The sequence below is a fragment of the Folsomia candida genome, unplaced genomic scaffold (genome assembly GCF_002217175.1).
Source record: "Folsomia candida strain VU population unplaced genomic scaffold, ASM221717v1 Fcan01_Sc025, whole genome shotgun sequence".
NCBI classification, from domain to species: Eukaryota; Metazoa; Arthropoda; class Collembola; order Entomobryomorpha; family Isotomidae; genus Folsomia; species Folsomia candida.
In genome coordinates this window covers 2,132,662-2,149,961 of record NW_019091217.1, presented here as the reverse complement: position 1 = coordinate 2,149,961, position 17,300 = coordinate 2,132,662, and the positions used below count along the sequence as shown (strand labels likewise).

Here is a 17,300-nt window from a genome sequence, read left to right as displayed (position 1 = left end):
GAATCTCACACGGCCCCGTTCGCTCGCATCCAATGTCATTAAAACTTTAATTTACATTTAATTAATTCAAATACGTAAATTAATATTCAGTTGACAGAGTTCCTTCCATCCATCCATCCATCCACCCACTGCGCCACCCAAGTCGCACAATATTTTTGTATCTGAGAATGAAGCATGGACGAGAAGGAGGACGGCACCACCATCCCCACTAAAAAAAGGAAAATGGTGAATAAGGAATTATTTAGTTAGGAAATGTTCAACAAAAAACTTAAGCCATTGGGGAAATACTATGAGGTATGCAAACATGGTGCCCGAAATTTATTTAGGGTTCGGACTTATTCATATGTGTGGGTTGTTTGTTATTTAGGATATTACGCCAACTCTGTCGCCACCCAAAGAAATGGCCCATACGACACGTCTTCCAAGTTTTCTTCGTCGCCATTCTGTCGGTTTCTCTCTTTGTCGCTGTGCTCCTCTACCTCTTTTCTCGCCCGGGCCACGGCGGCCGTGGCGACTTTACTCACGAGCTTCTACTTCGTCACGAAGCATCTCAAAATCACCACTACAGTCAAACATCGGGCGATGGCAGGCCCAACAGTAAGGACAGCAAGAAAAAGAAGCCCTTTTTCCGCCTCCTTCCCTGGGACGCGACACCCACTCAGAGCCTTCTCTCCTCCACCCACAACAACTGGTCGAGTACGGGGACGCCCAAGTGTTCCCTCTTTACGTGCCTCGATATTCATCGGTGTGGGTCTCATGGCCACTCCCTCTCCCTCTATCTTTACCCCCTGAGGAGGTGGGAGGTAGACGGAGTAGCACTCCCACCTCCCTCCAAACAGGTTGGATTCGATAATACCTTACTCAAAATCTGATACTGGCAAAGCTGGCTCTAATGAGTCCACTAGATGAGGCCTAATACATCTTATTCTGTTTCTATTTTGGTTTTTATGATACACTTGCGTGAATAATCATGGTTTATTTATTGTAAATGCCAGTTCCTCCAAATCGTGAACACTTTGAGGAGGTCAACCTATTGGGTGACAGATCCAAAAGACGCCTGCATCCTCATTCCTACCCTCGACACGCTCTATATGACCGAGGAGTCGACTCTCACAATGATGAGAGTGTTGAGTTCACTACCTCAGTAAGAAATACTAATGTCCCCATCATTAATAATACTTTAATTCCGTTGTTTATTACAAAATCTCTTGCGTACCTTAATTTGATTAGCTGGGGACAAAATGGGAAGAACCATTTGATCTTCACCTTCTCATCTAGTGGACATACGGCGTTTTTGTCATCGGAAGCTATCGTGGCGTCTGTGGAATTTCCAGTCTCCTTGTATCAACCAGGATTCAACATTCCGCTTATCCTTCCGAATCCTTTGTTGTCCGACAATCCGAAACTTAGTATTAAAAACGATGACAATATTTCCAACAGGCAACAAACGAAAATTGACAGCGAGATTGTAAAAAGGCGCAAGAATCAAGACCAATGGTTCCGGTAATTAAACTAAAAAACCTACAGTGCAGACTCCATATAGCCCCGAGTCAGGGACATGGTCCCTGACTCAATAAGTCAGAGCCCGCTTCTAATTTTTTTCCGAATTGACCGACATAATATCACCAACTTCCGCGTTGTGGATGGTTAAAAGTTTGTTAGATATAGTTTCTACCATTTGGTACCAAATTTTTGAATTAGTTACAAATCATGTGCCTTGACCACCATGACCAGTGGGCTTCTTTAACATCCTGAAGTTCTAAGCTGTATGCTTGTGCTATCTAGCAGTGGTTTTCACTTTTTCAACCTCCATATCAAATTTCAGTTCGATATAACGATTTTGAAAAATCAGTATGGGTCACCCTATGGGGTCACTCTGGTTGAACTTTGCTCACTTTTAACTTCATATTCTTTAATTAGAAGCCATTAAGTATCATTGTGCCGGATTTCATCTTTTTAAAGCAATTTCTAAAAATCGGTATGGGTCACCCCATAAGGTCTCTTCAGATAAAAATTTGACCAATATCATATCATATTCTTTCATTAAAACCCATAAGCAACCTCTCCACCAAATTTCAGTTCGATATGATGATTTTTAAAAATCGGTATGGGTCACCCCATAAGGTCACTCAAGATGAAAATTTTTCCAACTTGAAGTCATTTTTATCTGGTAGAAGCCATTAGCAACCTCTGTACCAAATTTCAACTCTCTACAACAATTTTGAAATTTTGGTGCATACTACCCACCCACTCCAATGACCCCCACCGGTCAACCACTGGACCAATTTCGCCCATCTTCGAACTCGTTTCCTAACTTTGTCTAATATGCGTATGGTAAAAATTTCAAGTCAATCGGTTCAGCCGTTTTGGCTCTATCGTGCCGGACAGACAGACGGACGGACGGACATGACGGTTCCATAAGCCCTGACTCGGGCTAAAAATGAATGTTTTACGAATTATGAATATAAAATATTATCTGAATTAATTTATTTAGAGACCGAAAATTTGTGGCCATCAGCACAACACATTTGCCTTTTTTCCTTCTGGAAGACCCCGGAAGCATTTTAGTGCTGGACGTTTGCAAGGGAAGACCATTGATAAGCTACTGGGAACGGTGCAGCGTTACGGAGGGAAAACTTCGTATTTTCTCTTATCCTCAAGTTCTTCAGGTATTAAGTAGTCAAGTCACTTTTAATACACTTTCACTTCACATAAATACCATCGCCTAATGCCTTCCTAACTGTCTTTAGCAAACCGATTTTTGCATAATTTACCGTAATTTGGGTGGACCCCTTCTCTGGGATGTAATGAGTGTGGGCTGCATTCCTGTAATTTTGGCCGATTTTCAACGTCTCCCTTTCGACGATGTGTTAGACTGGAGCAGGTACTTACTTATTAAGCCAAGATAACTTTTATGCTACCTGATTTTCATTTATCACGAATTTATTCTATTATAACAGAATGGCGATCCTAGTCTATGAGCAAGACCTTGATGAACTCTCATCCATCCTTCGTGGTGTTTCTGAACGACGAAAGCTACGACTCAAAGCTCAAGTGAAACTAATTTTCACTCAATATTTCGAAAATATGGGTCGTATAACGGAAACTGTGCTGGAGGTATTGCAGGATCGCATTTTTAGTCACCAGGCCCGTCCCATCCATGCATGGAATCACCACCCCACTCTGGTAACGAACCAAAATATACATAATTACTAAAGGCTGTCTCATATGTTGTGTATTAATTTTTCGACAGGATCTGGTGGAGCAGCCCCTTTTCAATCCAGCCAGCTCTCCGGGCGAGGTTGGTTTTACTGCTGTGATATTAGGTTAGTCATTTGAGATTGATATGGGCTTTGAGGTTACAGTTTTGAGTTTGCTATACATATTAACATTTAATATAACTTGATTTATTCCCAAAGCTTATGAACGAGTGCCTAGTTTATTTCAAGTCATCTCTCGTCTGGACAAAGTTCCCTCCTTGGCCAAAATTATTGTGGTGTGGAACAATCAGAAGAAACGTCCGCCGGCATGTAAAGTGAACAGACTAATTTTAATTTCTTCAAATGGAGATACCTGAATACATTGATCTAACAATGAGTGTTTATTTTGGATATTTCTCAGACTCTTCGTGGCCGGTTACCTCAAAAGCTATAAAAGTTGTGCAAATGACATCCAACAAAATGTCTAATCGTTTCTTCCCCTTTGACGAGATTGAGACTGAAGCCGTATTTTCTTTGGACGATGATATCGTCATGCTCACCACCGATGAAGTCGAATTTGGTTTTCAGGTTTGCAGGGTTTCTTACTAACCTTTGGTAGTATATAGGATTTGGCAGATTAGGATGCATTTAATAAAAATCATCCTTATTTTTTGTTCTTCAGACATGGCGAGAATTTCCTGAACGGATCGTAGGATTCCCATCGCGAACCCACATCTGGGACAATACCACGAAGCGATGGCGTTACGAATCTGAGTGGATGAATCAAGTGTCTATGGTCCTCACTGGAGCAGCTTTTTATCATAAAGTGAGAACACCATATAGATTGTTGAATATTTGCTCTGATATCTATGTTTATTTTATTATTATGTGCTTGTATATGTGCAGTACTGGCACCACGCATTCACACACGAGATGCCTGCCACCATTCGAAACATTGTGGACGACACGATGAACTGTGAAGATATTGCGATAAATTTCCTCGTCGCAGCTACCACGGGGCAGCCTCCCATCAAAGTCTGGTTTACATTTTGTCATACAAATAGTTTTGCAGGAAGAGGAGATTAATCATGACCTGGATCTTTTTGTATAGGTGACGCCCCGAAAAAAGTTCAAATGCCCCACGTGCTCCAATAATGAAATGCTCTCCTCGGATTCCAGCCACATGATTGAACGGACCCAGTGTGTGAATCGGTTTGCAGAAATTTACGGTTTCATGCCCCTTCTCGGAGCAGAGTGGAGGGCGGACCCAGTCCTCTACAGAAATCAGGATGCTGCCCTTTCTCTCAAACTCAAAAAGTATAAGGATGTTGGATCACTTTAATAGAAAATGGGGAGAAAACAAAGAAGGTGACTAAACTCAGCATCCTCTTCTCCCTAGTCTCCACCCTCCACTCGATTGTCGAATTGCCGCCCAAGTGCCATCAGGAATCAGGCCACACGGATTATGTTTAGATTTAGACTAGGTCATCTGCCATGGTGGCTTTTATCATTCTCACAATCACCAGTGCTATATATATACAAAGTAAGCAATACCACGTCTGATGAAACTGAATAATTTGAGACTTGAGTATGCATAGATGTATGTACGTGTGTATTTTGTATTTGATTCCTTTTCCACTTTTTTTCACGAAATGTTGTGCCGTGCCGTAAGTTTTTTGACATTTCCTACTTTTGATACCTAACCGAGTCATTTTGTTTCTTAGTATTATATGTGGAATAATTTAATTATTATAAGTATGACAATCTCGAGAGCTATTTATTACTATTGTTTAGTATAGTTAGTAGTCAGACAGGAGAAGTGGAAATGTTCATCCACTCTCATTTTCGTTATAAATACGAGCCATATCCCACCGGAGAATAAACATGTATTGAAAATAAACATAATATGTACTGATAACATGCAAGCACAGTAAAAATTAAAAATGACATCAAAGGCAGTAATATGTCGTCAATCGGTATCGAGATTTTCTAGCGTCATATTGCCCCCGATATTCTCCAGGCCTCTATCGCACGGCATCCAACTTGCTCTATAGTCTATCTATAGGCTCTGCTGCTTGCTGCTGCTGGATGGATGGAGGAAGTACAGTTTGGTGACAATTAAAATTTACTCCACCATCAAGAAGAATAACACCCATCATCACCACAACAAGCAGTATGCGTGCCGCTACCCGTCTTCTCCTCCCATGGTCATCAAGACTATCGTACACTGCTCGGAAAGGAATTCACACGTCGCCACAAGTAATATATTTTTTCTGTATTCGTTTGTTCGAAAAAAAAACTAGGAGCCACAATCTAATTTTTCCATTTGGTTGGGTGGAGTTCAGATTTTGAGTAAAGATGAGCGCCCCCAATTCCCCGGAGCGAAAGCAAACTGGACGGAAAAGCTAGAATTTGTCAAGTCTGACCTCTACGATGGCATCCCGGTTTATCGGGTCATGGATCGGGATGGGAAAGTGATGCGCCCAGATCAGGACCCAAAGGTGAATAAATCTTATCTTTCATAGTTAAATAACTCCTTCAGATCTGAGTCCTATCCTATCATTCATTGGTGTAAACACTTTTATGTTTGTCACAATAATAACAGCTGCCCAAAGACAAACTGATCCACATGTACCAGTCCATGACTCTTCTCAACTCCATGGACAAGATTCTCTACGAATCTCAACGCCAGGTTAATTAATTTACCCACGTCTGGAACCATAATTATCAATTTTGGTTGAATTTTGGTTGCATTTTGATTGAAAGGGCAGGATATCTTTCTACATGACCAACTACGGGGAGGAAGGTACGCATATCGGCTCGGCAGCTGCCCTCGAGCCGGACGACTTGGTGTACGGGCAGTATCGTGAAGCGGGCGTCCTCATGTACCGCGGCTTCCCTCTGGACCAATTCATGAACCAGTGTTACGGGAATGAGTTGGATGTCGGGAAAGGGAGACAGATGCCCGTCCACTATGGGAGCAAGGATCTCCGTTTCGTCACAATTTCCTCTCCCCTCGGCACCCAGATTCCACAAGGTATCAAAAAATTGTATATATGTAATGAGGCTACGGCTGAGGTTACTAAAAACTTTGAGTGGCCTGGAACTAAACTAAATTGTAGCTTTAATTGCATACAAAGGTTAGATTATATATACTAATTGATTGTCCATGTTTTTCTAGCCGTGGGTTCTGCATATGCTTTCAAACAACAGCAAAAGGGACTCTGCGTAATTTGCTACTTTGGTGAGGGTGCAGCCAGTGAAGGTGATGCTCACGCAGCCTTCAATTTTTCTGCCACTCTGGAGTGTCCCATCATTTTCTTTTGGTACAAATTTTAAAATATTTGTTATTGTATAAGCGTTATTCCAAATATTTCATTCCACATATGGATATTACAGCAGAAACAATGGGTATGCCATCTCTACTCCCACTCATGAGCAGTATAGAGGGGACGGAATTGCTGGGCGAGGTATACTACCCTCCTCCTTATGAGTAAATACTAATTTTCATCCAACATTATATTGGTTAGGTCCTGCCTACGGGATTCAATCAATTCGAGTGGATGGGAATGACACGCTGGCCGTGTACAACGCAACCCGCGCCGCCAGGGAAATTTGTATCCGTGAGAATCGACCAATCTTGGTAGAAGCCATGACGTACAGGATTGGTCATCATTCCACGTCCGACGACTCCAGCGCCTACCGTTCTGTGGACGAAGTTCGCTTTTGGGACTCGACCGATCATCCAATCTCGAGACTACGCAAGTACCTTGTTCACAATAGTTGGTGGGACGATGCAGCTGAGGCGGACTGGAAAAAAAAGTCCAAAACGATGGTATGCTTCAATTTTGACTGGTTCATACTCCTTTAAGGTGTAAGTGTGACGTGTGTGATGACATGATTTACTTTCCAACATCAACAGGTCATGCAGGCATTTGCAAATGCGGAAAAGAAGCTAAAACCAGACTGGAGACTTATGTTCACGGACGTTTATGAAAAGATGACGCCCGGGCTGAAGGAACAGATGAAGGAGATGGAGGACCACCTGGTCAAATACGGGGATCACTACCCACTCAAAAACTATGCCAAAGCTAACACCCCGTTGGAGTGAATCTCGACAATGACCTCTCTCTCTCTCTTACCCTCGCTTCCTCGAGTGCAACAATCACGGTCAAGACGAGATAACCATTTATTTTCGTACAGCTTAAAACTAATATTTAGTAGTAGAGATGACGTATACATAGACTTTTAACTAAATATTAGGACAGTCAAAGCAATGAAAAAATAAATAAAATAACGCATGCCACAAGGATCGATGTCTGCATGTCCAGCGGTATTTTCTCAACACTGCAGAATAGAGATAAAACAAACTTGGTGTGAGTAAAATAGTGCTAAAGCTACGAGAATCAGTCACAATAGTGAGTCTTATCTTCGTTTTAATTCGTGAAATTCAAAGTTTTTTCTACGTATTTCCTTTATATGTATGATCGCATGAATCTCTTTGTACTGACAACGCTTCGGCGTAATATAAATTATGTAGTTATTGCAACTCTGTGTTGTTTGCTTCTGAGTTTCTTAGGAGGATTTCCACTATTATGGGCCAACAACACTGTTTGATTAATTAGTTCCGGCTATAGATATTACTGCGGAATTATAATCATATAATACTCATCATAATTTGGTTAGTAAACTCTGAAAATCGAATACAAGACCATCAGGTGCAGGCACAAATGTTTCAATTATTAATGAGGGACGGTGTGATTCTGCATAAGAGATTCGTAATTTGTAATTTGTTGCGTGGTGCACCGCCAACACAGCATATTTTACATACGCTAGCAGCGACCGAGCACGAACACGGGCAGGAAATAGCCCGTACTTTGATGTTTATCTAGTACTACAAAACTGCGATGATCTGGATTGCCTTTCTTTCGACTAACCTGGTGACTCACTTTTTCTCCTTATTATTCTCGGAATATAGGATGTACGAAAATCTTTCTTCGTTTAATTGCGACAAGGATGACACAACACCAGCAACAACAACGCATTATTATAGAAGTATCCACGGGCCGATTTACATTCGACTCAATATGCTCCACTTTGGATAGTGAAGTATGTAACAGTCTAGTCTGGAGCTAATTAGTTTACGAGTACATGATCATGCCCCCATCCTTTGTCACGTATAAATTACCAATCTCTCTCTGTAAAATTACTGCGACTCGCTACAACGACTAATAATCTCTCCATTTCTCCATCAACATGATTACGAGCTTCATCTTTCTCCTAGTTGTCCTCCTAATGGAAGGGCCCCCCACAACCACTGCTGCGAGTAGTAGTGGTTTGTACGCTTGGGGTCCAACTGCGGGGGACTCACAACTACTTCCGGCTCCTACTCCTGGCGATCCACTGACATCCCTGCAACTAAATTTCTCCCTTGCCACTGGTTTCACCATCTTTGGAGGGACTCACACTTCACTCCACCTCAACAAACAGGGCATCATTGTTTTCAATAATGGGGGTCAACTGCCCTACCTTTCACCCCAAAGCATCACCCAGGACCCTTTAGCCGGAGGTCCCCCAACGGTGTTCCCCCTGTTGGGAGAGGTGGATCCATACAAAGGGGTCATGCACTATCGTCAGACGACGAACCGCTCACTCCTCCTGGAAGTGACGCGGGACGTGAAAACTGCGTTCCCTTCCCTCAAAGATGTGGGAATGGACTGGGCGTTGGTGGTAACGTGGGAGGGGCTGACCTTTTGGGAACCACCCTATTATCAGAATCCCAACTGCACCTGCCTCCCCAAACTCAACACCTTCCAAGCCGTGCTGACCACTTCGGGCAGTCGTTCTTTCGTCCTCTTCAACTATGACCTAGTTACTTGGCCCAAAAATCCATGGTCAGACTGGGAGGGGATTAATTACCTCAAGTCATCCAGGTGCTCCTCCACCACCGTTCCACTTGCGGGGGACATGACCAGTGTCGCCGGAATCAGCTTTCCTAACACCAGTTCGTCAGAGCCGTCGTCATCCATCTTCACCCTTCCAGTCTCCATTTTTAATCTGACGGAGAGGTCAAATATCTTTCCGGAAGTGAAGGGACGCTGGGTTTTCCGAGTGGATGACCAGCTCCGATCAAGTGCATGCAATTTTGCAGATAACGACATTGAACAGATTCGAGTTGATCCGGCAGTCGTCTGCCAGTTGGGTAAGCAGGCACGGTTCGAGTGAGATTGAAATATGTACATGACAATGATGATTATGTATGTGTTTCCCAGGTCATATGCCCTTGCGAGTTCGGGGACCATGTCTTCGGAACGTGTCCAATGTTGAGTGTCGCTTCTACGACCCTTCTTTTTCTGCTCAGAGTGGCACCCCTTTCGCCACCACAGTCGGAGTGGTGGAGCCCGACTTGTCCCACGTCGTCTGTCAAGCTCCCCTTTTTCCCACCGCTTATTCTCGTGTGGTAGTAGAACTGACTTTCACGAGGACACGCAGGGGGGCTGACGGATTGGATGTTCGAGAGGATCGCAGCTACAAGGGCCAAGTTTTCCCATACCCACCCAACGCTGTTCCCACAGGGTGAGTAGACTACTCGTTTTCTTGGGTTTAGTCTCAAAGCGTTTAATTCATTCAATATTTAATTGCAGACGTCGCTTAAACCTCCATTTTCACCCCGACGGTGAAGTGCACTTGACTTGGAACCCTACTGTATTTGCCGCCCCTCTGCCATCCCCGTCTGCCTCCACTGCTTCGCCATCCGAAATTCTACTGCAGCTCATCCTCGTCGTCCTCGATTTATCCTCATCCACCATTCCCCGACAGCGACAGCATCAACAGATAGCAGAAACTCTGGTCACGAGCAGCGTGTTCAACAGCGGGTCCTTCACCTGGCCCCTGGGAGTGAACAGTGGTCTCTTTCGTAGCCCCAAAGTTGGTTATTTTGCATACCTCACTCCAGTGGAGGACCAGTCCCCTTCCGTCTATCTCCACTCGGACATCATCTACACCAACATATCATCTACGAGGGAAACTTATGCCGCGCTCTGTGAGGACTGGCACTTGAAGGACACTGGTATGGGAGACATAGATAACCTCGCCCCTTGCCCACCGCTTCTCGATCAAACCACATTCGACTGGAACTTTCTGCAGGAACCTTCAACCACCGGAGGAGGACATCAGACGACCGGGGATCGAGGGCAATTGGTGTCCTACAGACAACGTGTTCCCACTCCGGGGGGAAGTTGTCAACGGTGTGTCTACTCGGAAATGGACGGTCGTCTCGTCCTGGACTCTCCTGCAGCAGCCACTGCTTATCTCGAGTGCTCGGACCGCTACATGGCCCACCAGCTGCGAGACCTACTTCCACGCCACTGGTGTCTCTCTGCTTCATCCCCAGAAGCCTGGGCCAAATATGCTGAGCGAAGAACGAGTCGCTCCAGCCTAGGTCTGGGCTATGTTTCCCCACGGCTGTCCTTCTGGAGGGGTGATCCCCATCTAACCACGTGGGACAATCTAACCTACACTTTCAACGGAGTCGGAGAGTTCTGGCTGGTCAGCAGCATCGACTTTGTGGTTCAGGCCAGGATGAGCCAGTTTCAGAAGCAAAATGCCTCCGTCTTCACTGCCTTTGCTATCAGACAGAGAAATCCCCTGGCATCCGTCCAGGTATGACGGATCTCATTTGCATATGTGTGAGGAGGGTCTACAGTGAATGCATTACTTGCTTAATTGCTTATGTATACATGTGCAGGTATCTTTGGGTGGGACAGGGCTCAGACTATGGGTGAATGGAGAGGAAGTTGACCCCCCACCATCCAACGGTGCCTCTCTGCCCATCATCATCAACACAATTGGGGTGTCCGTGGCCCTGCACAAAATGGGGATGGAGCTAGAGCGAGTCACACTATCCTTCTCAACTGGGTTCACCTTTGACATTGCTGGTGTTGAGGGGGCAGACGCCTTGAATGTCGCCGCATCCGTCTCAGCATCACTCAAGAACAAGAGTTTATTGACTGGGCTATTGGGTGACTTTGACGGGAATCCAGGAAATGATTTCAAGTTGCTAACCGGAGGTACGGTTCTGAACACTGCATCGCCCAGCCTGACTCAGGTGCATCAGTGGGGACTTCAGTGGAGGACGACCCCAGGAGAAAGTCTATTCCTCTACCAAGGCGGACGAACTCACTCGTGAGTCAAAAATTTAACAAATAATATTATGTATATCATACCATCAGTATCAGATATGCATATGTAAGACTCATGAATAAATGATGTAAATTATGGCAGGGATTTCCAAAATGTCAACTTCCTCCCAAATCTGAAGGAACCAAATGTGTCAGCTATTCCAAAGAAGGTGTTGGAAACTTGTGGAGGTTTACGTGAATGTCTCTTTGATTTTGGGACGACGGGAAGCGTAGCGTTGGCGAAAGCCACGAAGGACATTGCAGTAGCTGTGGAGGAAATGGACCAGATTTTCAAGAAGAAACCGCCCGTCCCCTGCAACCACCCGCATTGTGTCGATGTGACAACTTACACCCCACGAATAACCACGATCCGAATGACAACCTCGGACTCGCACAATAATGGACCGTCAACCACCACCAAAAAGTCCACGAGTGGAGGAGCCAAAGCTACTTTGACATTATTCAGCATTCAAGTTGGAACAATGTTCATTTCTATTGTTGTTCTTTTATCATTGTAAAATAATTCATTTTTGACCATCATCCATCATATATTTATCGACAATAAAATTTATTTATCTAAACATGACAGATATAAAACATCTCATCCGTGCTTATGGTATCACTAATCTTTATTAATCGATCGCTCTATCTTTAGCTAAAATTACGATTAGTAGCACGATTTTCCAAAGTGGCGAAACTAAATTAATATATATCAAGTAATATGCATTTCTAGTGGTGCACTATCAATCTTCGTGACTTTGCAGTCCATGTTTTGTGTCTTTATCAATCAAACAGAATGCTGTTGTTCTTGTTGAAGCCGCTTGGCCTCTAATTTTGGAGATAGATTCCTCTCAAATATAGATTTGGGGACAAACTTGCGTTCGTGGAGCGTTTCGACGAGGGGGGACCCATTGTTCCCAAGTTCTTGGAGTTGTCGGTCTTCCCTCTGTTCCTCGATGGAGGGTTTGTACGGCGTATACTTGTCGCTTAGGATGGCCTCCAAGTTGTACCCAATGAGGCCGATGACCGCGGAGACCGGAAGCAAAATGATGGGAGCGTAGGACCGAAGCATGGCCCACACGACCGGCAACATGGTGACAAATTCTTCAAATAAAAAAGAGAGCAAATATAAAGCACGTATCTTCTGAGAAGATTCTTCTCCACAACTAAAATTGATAAAAATCTACGCAGCACAATAGCTCATCGTAATAATAACTATGTAGCTGCTATTAATGTATAGTTTGATTATATTTATAGTAAATATTAATATACAGTACCTGTTGCAGCGACGACCCTCCACAGGATTAGGATTTGTTATTCAATAGTTGAATCTGATTCTGAACCCATCAAAGTACAACATTTCAGCATTTTACAATGACAGCCGCCTCGATCAGCTCGAATCGAATCGCACAATCTCGGTGTGCAAACTCAATGCAGCAGATTCGACTACGGTATTCAACCATTATACCTTATTTGACAAAGGTCAGCAACTTCAGCATTGATAATTCCACCCCACCCCCACTCCACCCTTTTGTGTGGACACAACACACAACAGGAATAAAAACCTACAGTGCAGACTCCGAGTCAGGGGCAGAGTCCCTGACTCGGTAAGTCAGAGCCCGCTTCTAAATTTGTCTCCGTAATTATTAACCGACATAATATTACCAACCTTCGTGTTGTGGATGGTTAAATCTTTGTTAGATGTTTTCAACTATTTGGCACCAAATTTTTGAAGTACTCACAAATCTTGTCCCTTTCTACCATGACCAGTGGACTTTTTGAACTTCTAAAGCTACATATATGTGCTTTCCAGAAGTGGTTTTTAGCCTCCATAACAAATTTCGGATGAAAATAACAACTCTTAAAAACGGCATGGGTGGGTCATTCTGGTAGTCTGGTTTTGCTCACTTTTACTTTCTTTCATTATGAAAGTTTCATGAGAAGCCATTAAGTTTCACCGTGTTGGATTTCATCAGCAATTTCAAAAGCAATTTCTACAAATCGATATGGGTCAGGGTCATTCTAGATAACAATTTTCCCAATTTGGTTTTATATTCTTCCGTAACGACCCACCCATAAGCAACCTCTCTACCAAATTTCAGCTCGATATGACGATTTTCAAAAATTTCGTGGGGGTCACCCATAGGACCCCTCAAGATGAAAATTTTTCAAACCTTTCATTTTGTATTTAAATTAGGAGCCATTAGGAACCTCTATCAAATTTTAGCTGCCTACGACAATTTTGAAATTTTGGTGCATATAATACCCCACCCACTCCGATGACCCCCACCGGTCAACCACTTGACCGATTTCGCTCATCTTCGAACTCGATTCCTAACTTTGTCTAATATGCACATGGTATTTCAAGTCAATCGGTTCAGCGGTTTTGTCTCTATATCGTGTTTACGGACGGACGGACATGACGGTTCCATAAGCCCTAACTCGGACTAAAAATTATTATTAAAATGCGTTTGGGCTGTACTATTTGAGGACAATTTTTACTTGATTTTATTCATAATTGCGGACTTTCGACCGCTTACAGTAGGTCATATGAGGCATAAATTAAAATTATGATTTTATTTGCTTAATTAATCTTTACAGATTTATTAGTTTAAAACTACCATGTATTTTTAATGACTTTGTGACAAATTACTGTAAATAAAACATAATTGTACAAATGAACCCTTAATTTCAGCATGAAAATTAGCTTGCGTTAGTGAATCAGTTACCAGGGCCAGCACGGAGAATGGCAGTCTTTAATATAAATCTCCATCTCCCCAGTTGCTACTTGCATCAGAGCCGTGTAGGTCGTCAATTTGTTAAATACTGGTCTGGTGGACAGGACGTTGTACAAACTACTGAACCCCACCTCCTTGGGTCCAAATTTGTCCATGCAGGTTATTGCAGGTTTGCGACGATCATCCCAAAAAGGGGGTTCCTTCCAGTGATCGTAGTTCGTTTGAACCAGGTACCAATTGCTGCTGCTGTTTTTCTGACCCCCACCATTGCCTAAGCCCAATGACAACACGTCCGCTTTCCTCTGACCTCTCGTAATCACGCACGCCTGGCCTGGCCTCACCCCACCCAGAATGTAGTAGGCAGGTGCGAGGAGGGCCGATTTGGTCAGAAGGGCCTTCGCTTCTTCGTAACTCGTGGCATTCTCCATCACTTCCCTCGTGAGGAAACCTAGCCATTTGATGTCCTTTTTTCCCAAGATCCACTCCAACACCCCGAAGAAGCCACCCTTAATATTGAATCGCTCATTAATGGTAAGGCTGAAGGCGTCCTGAACAGAAGACATGTGTCATAAATATGGAATCCCTCTGTATTTGTGCTTATATACATATTGTGCATTGATCATGTATTGTGTACCTTTTTGAGTCCGGTGAGGATGCCAATATAGCCAGCAAAGTTGACAGACTGGAAGATGGTCCGGTTTCCTCGGGTGAAGGTGAGCTTAATGACGAGTGGTCGCAAGAACTCGGTCGTGAGCCAGGTCTGGTTCTTGGCGTCCCAACCGAGAAAGAGGCCAAAGTCGAGGTTGCGTGCGTGAAAGAGAAGGTCATTTGCAGTGTCTTGCGCCAGGATGGAGGTGCAGACGGTGAAGAGCTCGTAGAAAACGTTGTAGAGGACGAGCTCGCCAAAAGGAATGCCGCTGATCTCACTCATCCCCCGCATTTCGTCCCGAAACGGGGGTGGCAACGTGCGCCCCAGGAGCGGCATTAGAGCGTCCACGTATGAGAACAGCTCCCCACCAAACAGCGACAAGGTGTAGTTCTTGAGGTTGTTCAGCATGGCGGAGACCTGGAAAAGTAGTCAATTAGATATCATGCAGACACTAGTGCACTGCACTCTATCAATTTCACAATAATAAAGGCTATGTTAACTTACAAGCATTCCCTTCTCCTCTGCAACCTGAACCCACCTGTATTAATCTCAATTATTAAGTAGCGCAAGCTACTTTATGCGATGACTTAGTTAGTCTGTCTGTCTGTCCGTCTGTCTGTCTGTCTGTCAACACGGTAAAAGGAGAACGGATCGAGATAATCGAAATCGGTTTTCGCCATCATACGTATGACCCTAGGGGGAGGATCCCCTAAGCTTTTGGGGGCGGCCGGACCACACCCCCCGGGCGCCAGTGGGTGTGGTTGGGGCAAAATGAGATTTTTACAAAAATTGAATCTATGTATGAAGGGCAGTTAAATTAAGTGTTCCCAAGTTGTGCCACACCCCCTCGCGCCCAGTGGGTGTGGTTGGTGCGCAGTGGGTGTGGTTGGGGCAAAATGAGATTTTTACAAAAATTGAATCTATGGATAAAGTAGAGTGGAATTAAGTGTCCCCGAGTTGTGCCACACCCCCTCGCACCCAGGGGGTGTGGTTAGGGCAAAATGAGAATTTTCAAAAATTGAAACTAACATGTAGGACATATGAAACAGTAGGATTGATTAATTAATAAGGATTGATAAAATAGTAAAACATGTAAGATGCATAATTCTTCAGAGTAGCAAGATAGAATGAGGAAATCTCAATTATTTTGTTATTTTTAAATAATTCAGATTCGGCAATCTTTGTTTTCTTTATTTTGTATCGCATTCTCAGCACTCTTGCGCTACTTGTGTACCCTGCGTTGCCGCAGTTTATTCTCTACCAGTTTGTATTAGTTCGTCACCAGGGCCAGCACGGAGTCCCTAATGTAAATCTCCAGTTGAGACTTGCATCAGAGCCGTGTAGGTCGTCAACTTGTTTGTACAGGTCTGGTTTACTTTGGCTTATTTTATTACAAACTTTACCTGTATTCTGGTGGGAGGTCCAAGTTTATGAGGTACTCGTCTGGCGGGGGCAATCTGAGTTGATATGAACTGTAAAGCTATTGATTGCTTAATTATTATTAGACAACAGTTCGATCGAATGAATTACGTGTTGGTGGGTGGATATGCACCTGTTTCACATCCCAGAAACTATACAAGTACACAAAACAAAAGCAACTGTAATATATTGAATGCAGGTAAACTTTTCTCAACTTACTGAAGGGTCGGTTGCAGGTCGGCCAAATACTTTAAGAATGTCCGTCGCCACATCCCCATCGTTCAAGTCGACATGGGGTCGAGGAGGGTCATTCGACACACGACGAGCACCATCACCATTGCTGCAAGCGACCCCTAAGACCACGACAAGGAGGAGGAGGCAATATGAGACAAATCTCATGTTTCCACGCCTCGTACTTGTCTGCATGTCTTCTCGATCGAGTTCACTACTTACACTACGATAAATATTTTCAGACAGTCAAAAATATGCTCATCCTCAGCTCATGTAATTAACTGAACTGCTAACATATACATATGTACAAATGGCTTTATGTTTTCCTTGTTGATGCTTTATTCCTAGTTTATGCGTAGAGAAATAAAATGAATGCCGCACACATGGGTCTTGGTTGACACTGCACTGCACAGTGTTCAAAGAGGCCAATTTATTGGAAGTAATTCCCCGAGCACTTTTCTCTTAATATTTTTGCATTTTCCGAGCTCTGGGGGGGTCAAAGACGTGCCCATAAAAAAATTGACGAGCCACACCCACTTTGGGTGTGGTTTTTTCCTAGTGGGTTTAGGGTCAATCGCCCAGTCCAAACTTGTGTGCTAAGCGATTCTACAGTCAATTTCGCCGATTTTGAAATTTGGACATTTTAGGGTCGACATTCGGCGAAATTGGCTGTCGACATTGCCAAAAGTGCTAGAATATTTATTTTGAATGCTGGGGGAGTACTAGTTTTAAATTTGAGCTTTATAGGATCATGTCGAAATTTCGACAAGTCGACGCCATTCCCTTACGACATGGGTCAATTTCACTTGCGACGCACTTCTTAGCCCTAGCTGAAGCTAGATATCGATTTTTACTACTCTACGTCATGTTGAGTTTCGCCTGT

The 17,300-nt window shown here is 43.8% G+C and overlaps 4 protein-coding genes across 6 annotated transcripts; 3 read left to right on the top strand and 1 right to left on the bottom strand.

Moving 5' to 3' along the window:
• Positions 1-2: 2 nt before the first annotated feature.
• LOC110859221 (exostosin-2) lies at positions 3-5,120 on the top strand. The gene is made up of 13 exons (XM_022108107.2): positions 3-294; positions 368-839; positions 996-1,144; positions 1,231-1,503; positions 2,495-2,669; positions 2,751-2,884; positions 2,961-3,186; positions 3,254-3,326; positions 3,420-3,530; positions 3,622-3,788; positions 3,883-4,026; positions 4,107-4,235; positions 4,312-5,120. Exons 1-13 carry the CDS (start codon positions 290-292, stop codon positions 4,540-4,542), a joined length of 2,289 nt encoding a protein of 762 aa, XP_021963799.1. The 5' UTR covers positions 3-289; the 3' UTR covers positions 4,543-5,120.
• Positions 5,121-5,245: 125 nt separating this feature from the next.
• LOC110859291 (2-oxoisovalerate dehydrogenase subunit alpha, mitochondrial) lies at positions 5,246-7,510 on the top strand. Its single transcript, XM_022108210.2, has 8 exons — positions 5,246-5,459; positions 5,546-5,701; positions 5,806-5,892; positions 5,967-6,237; positions 6,382-6,526; positions 6,600-6,670; positions 6,731-7,035; positions 7,123-7,510. Exons 1-8 carry the CDS (start codon positions 5,376-5,378, stop codon positions 7,309-7,311), a joined length of 1,308 nt encoding a protein of 435 aa, XP_021963902.1. The 5' UTR covers positions 5,246-5,375; the 3' UTR covers positions 7,312-7,510.
• A 247-nt stretch (positions 7,511-7,757) lies between these two features.
• On the top strand, positions 7,758-11,984 carry LOC110859303 (protein mesh). The gene is made up of 5 exons (XM_022108231.2): positions 7,758-9,402; positions 9,473-9,776; positions 9,845-10,862; positions 10,948-11,384; positions 11,484-11,984. Exons 1-5 carry the CDS (start codon positions 8,457-8,459, stop codon positions 11,896-11,898), a joined length of 3,120 nt encoding a protein of 1,039 aa, XP_021963923.2. The 5' UTR covers positions 7,758-8,456; the 3' UTR covers positions 11,899-11,984.
• Positions 11,985-13,862: 1,878 nt separating this feature from the next.
• Positions 13,863-16,841, bottom strand: LOC110859289 (acid ceramidase). 3 transcript variants are annotated; one of them, XM_022108207.2, is made up of 6 exons: positions 16,406-16,841; positions 16,298-16,338; positions 16,171-16,224; positions 15,272-15,305; positions 14,753-15,184; positions 13,863-14,666 (listed from the first exon to the last, which is right to left on the bottom strand). In XM_022108207.2, the coding sequence occupies exons 1-6, from the start codon at positions 16,610-16,612 to the stop codon at positions 14,106-14,108; spliced, it is 1,329 nt and encodes a 442-aa protein (XP_021963899.1). In that variant the 5' UTR covers positions 16,613-16,841; the 3' UTR covers positions 13,863-14,105. The 3 variants fall into 3 exon arrangements, with proteins under 3 accessions (XP_021963899.1, XP_021963900.1, XP_035715312.1); XM_022108208.2 differs by having other exon boundaries at positions 16,171-16,247; positions 16,320-16,338; positions 16,406-16,840; XM_035859419.1 differs by having other exon boundaries at positions 16,171-16,239; positions 16,320-16,338; positions 16,406-16,835.
• Between the last annotated feature and the right edge of the window lie 459 nt (positions 16,842-17,300).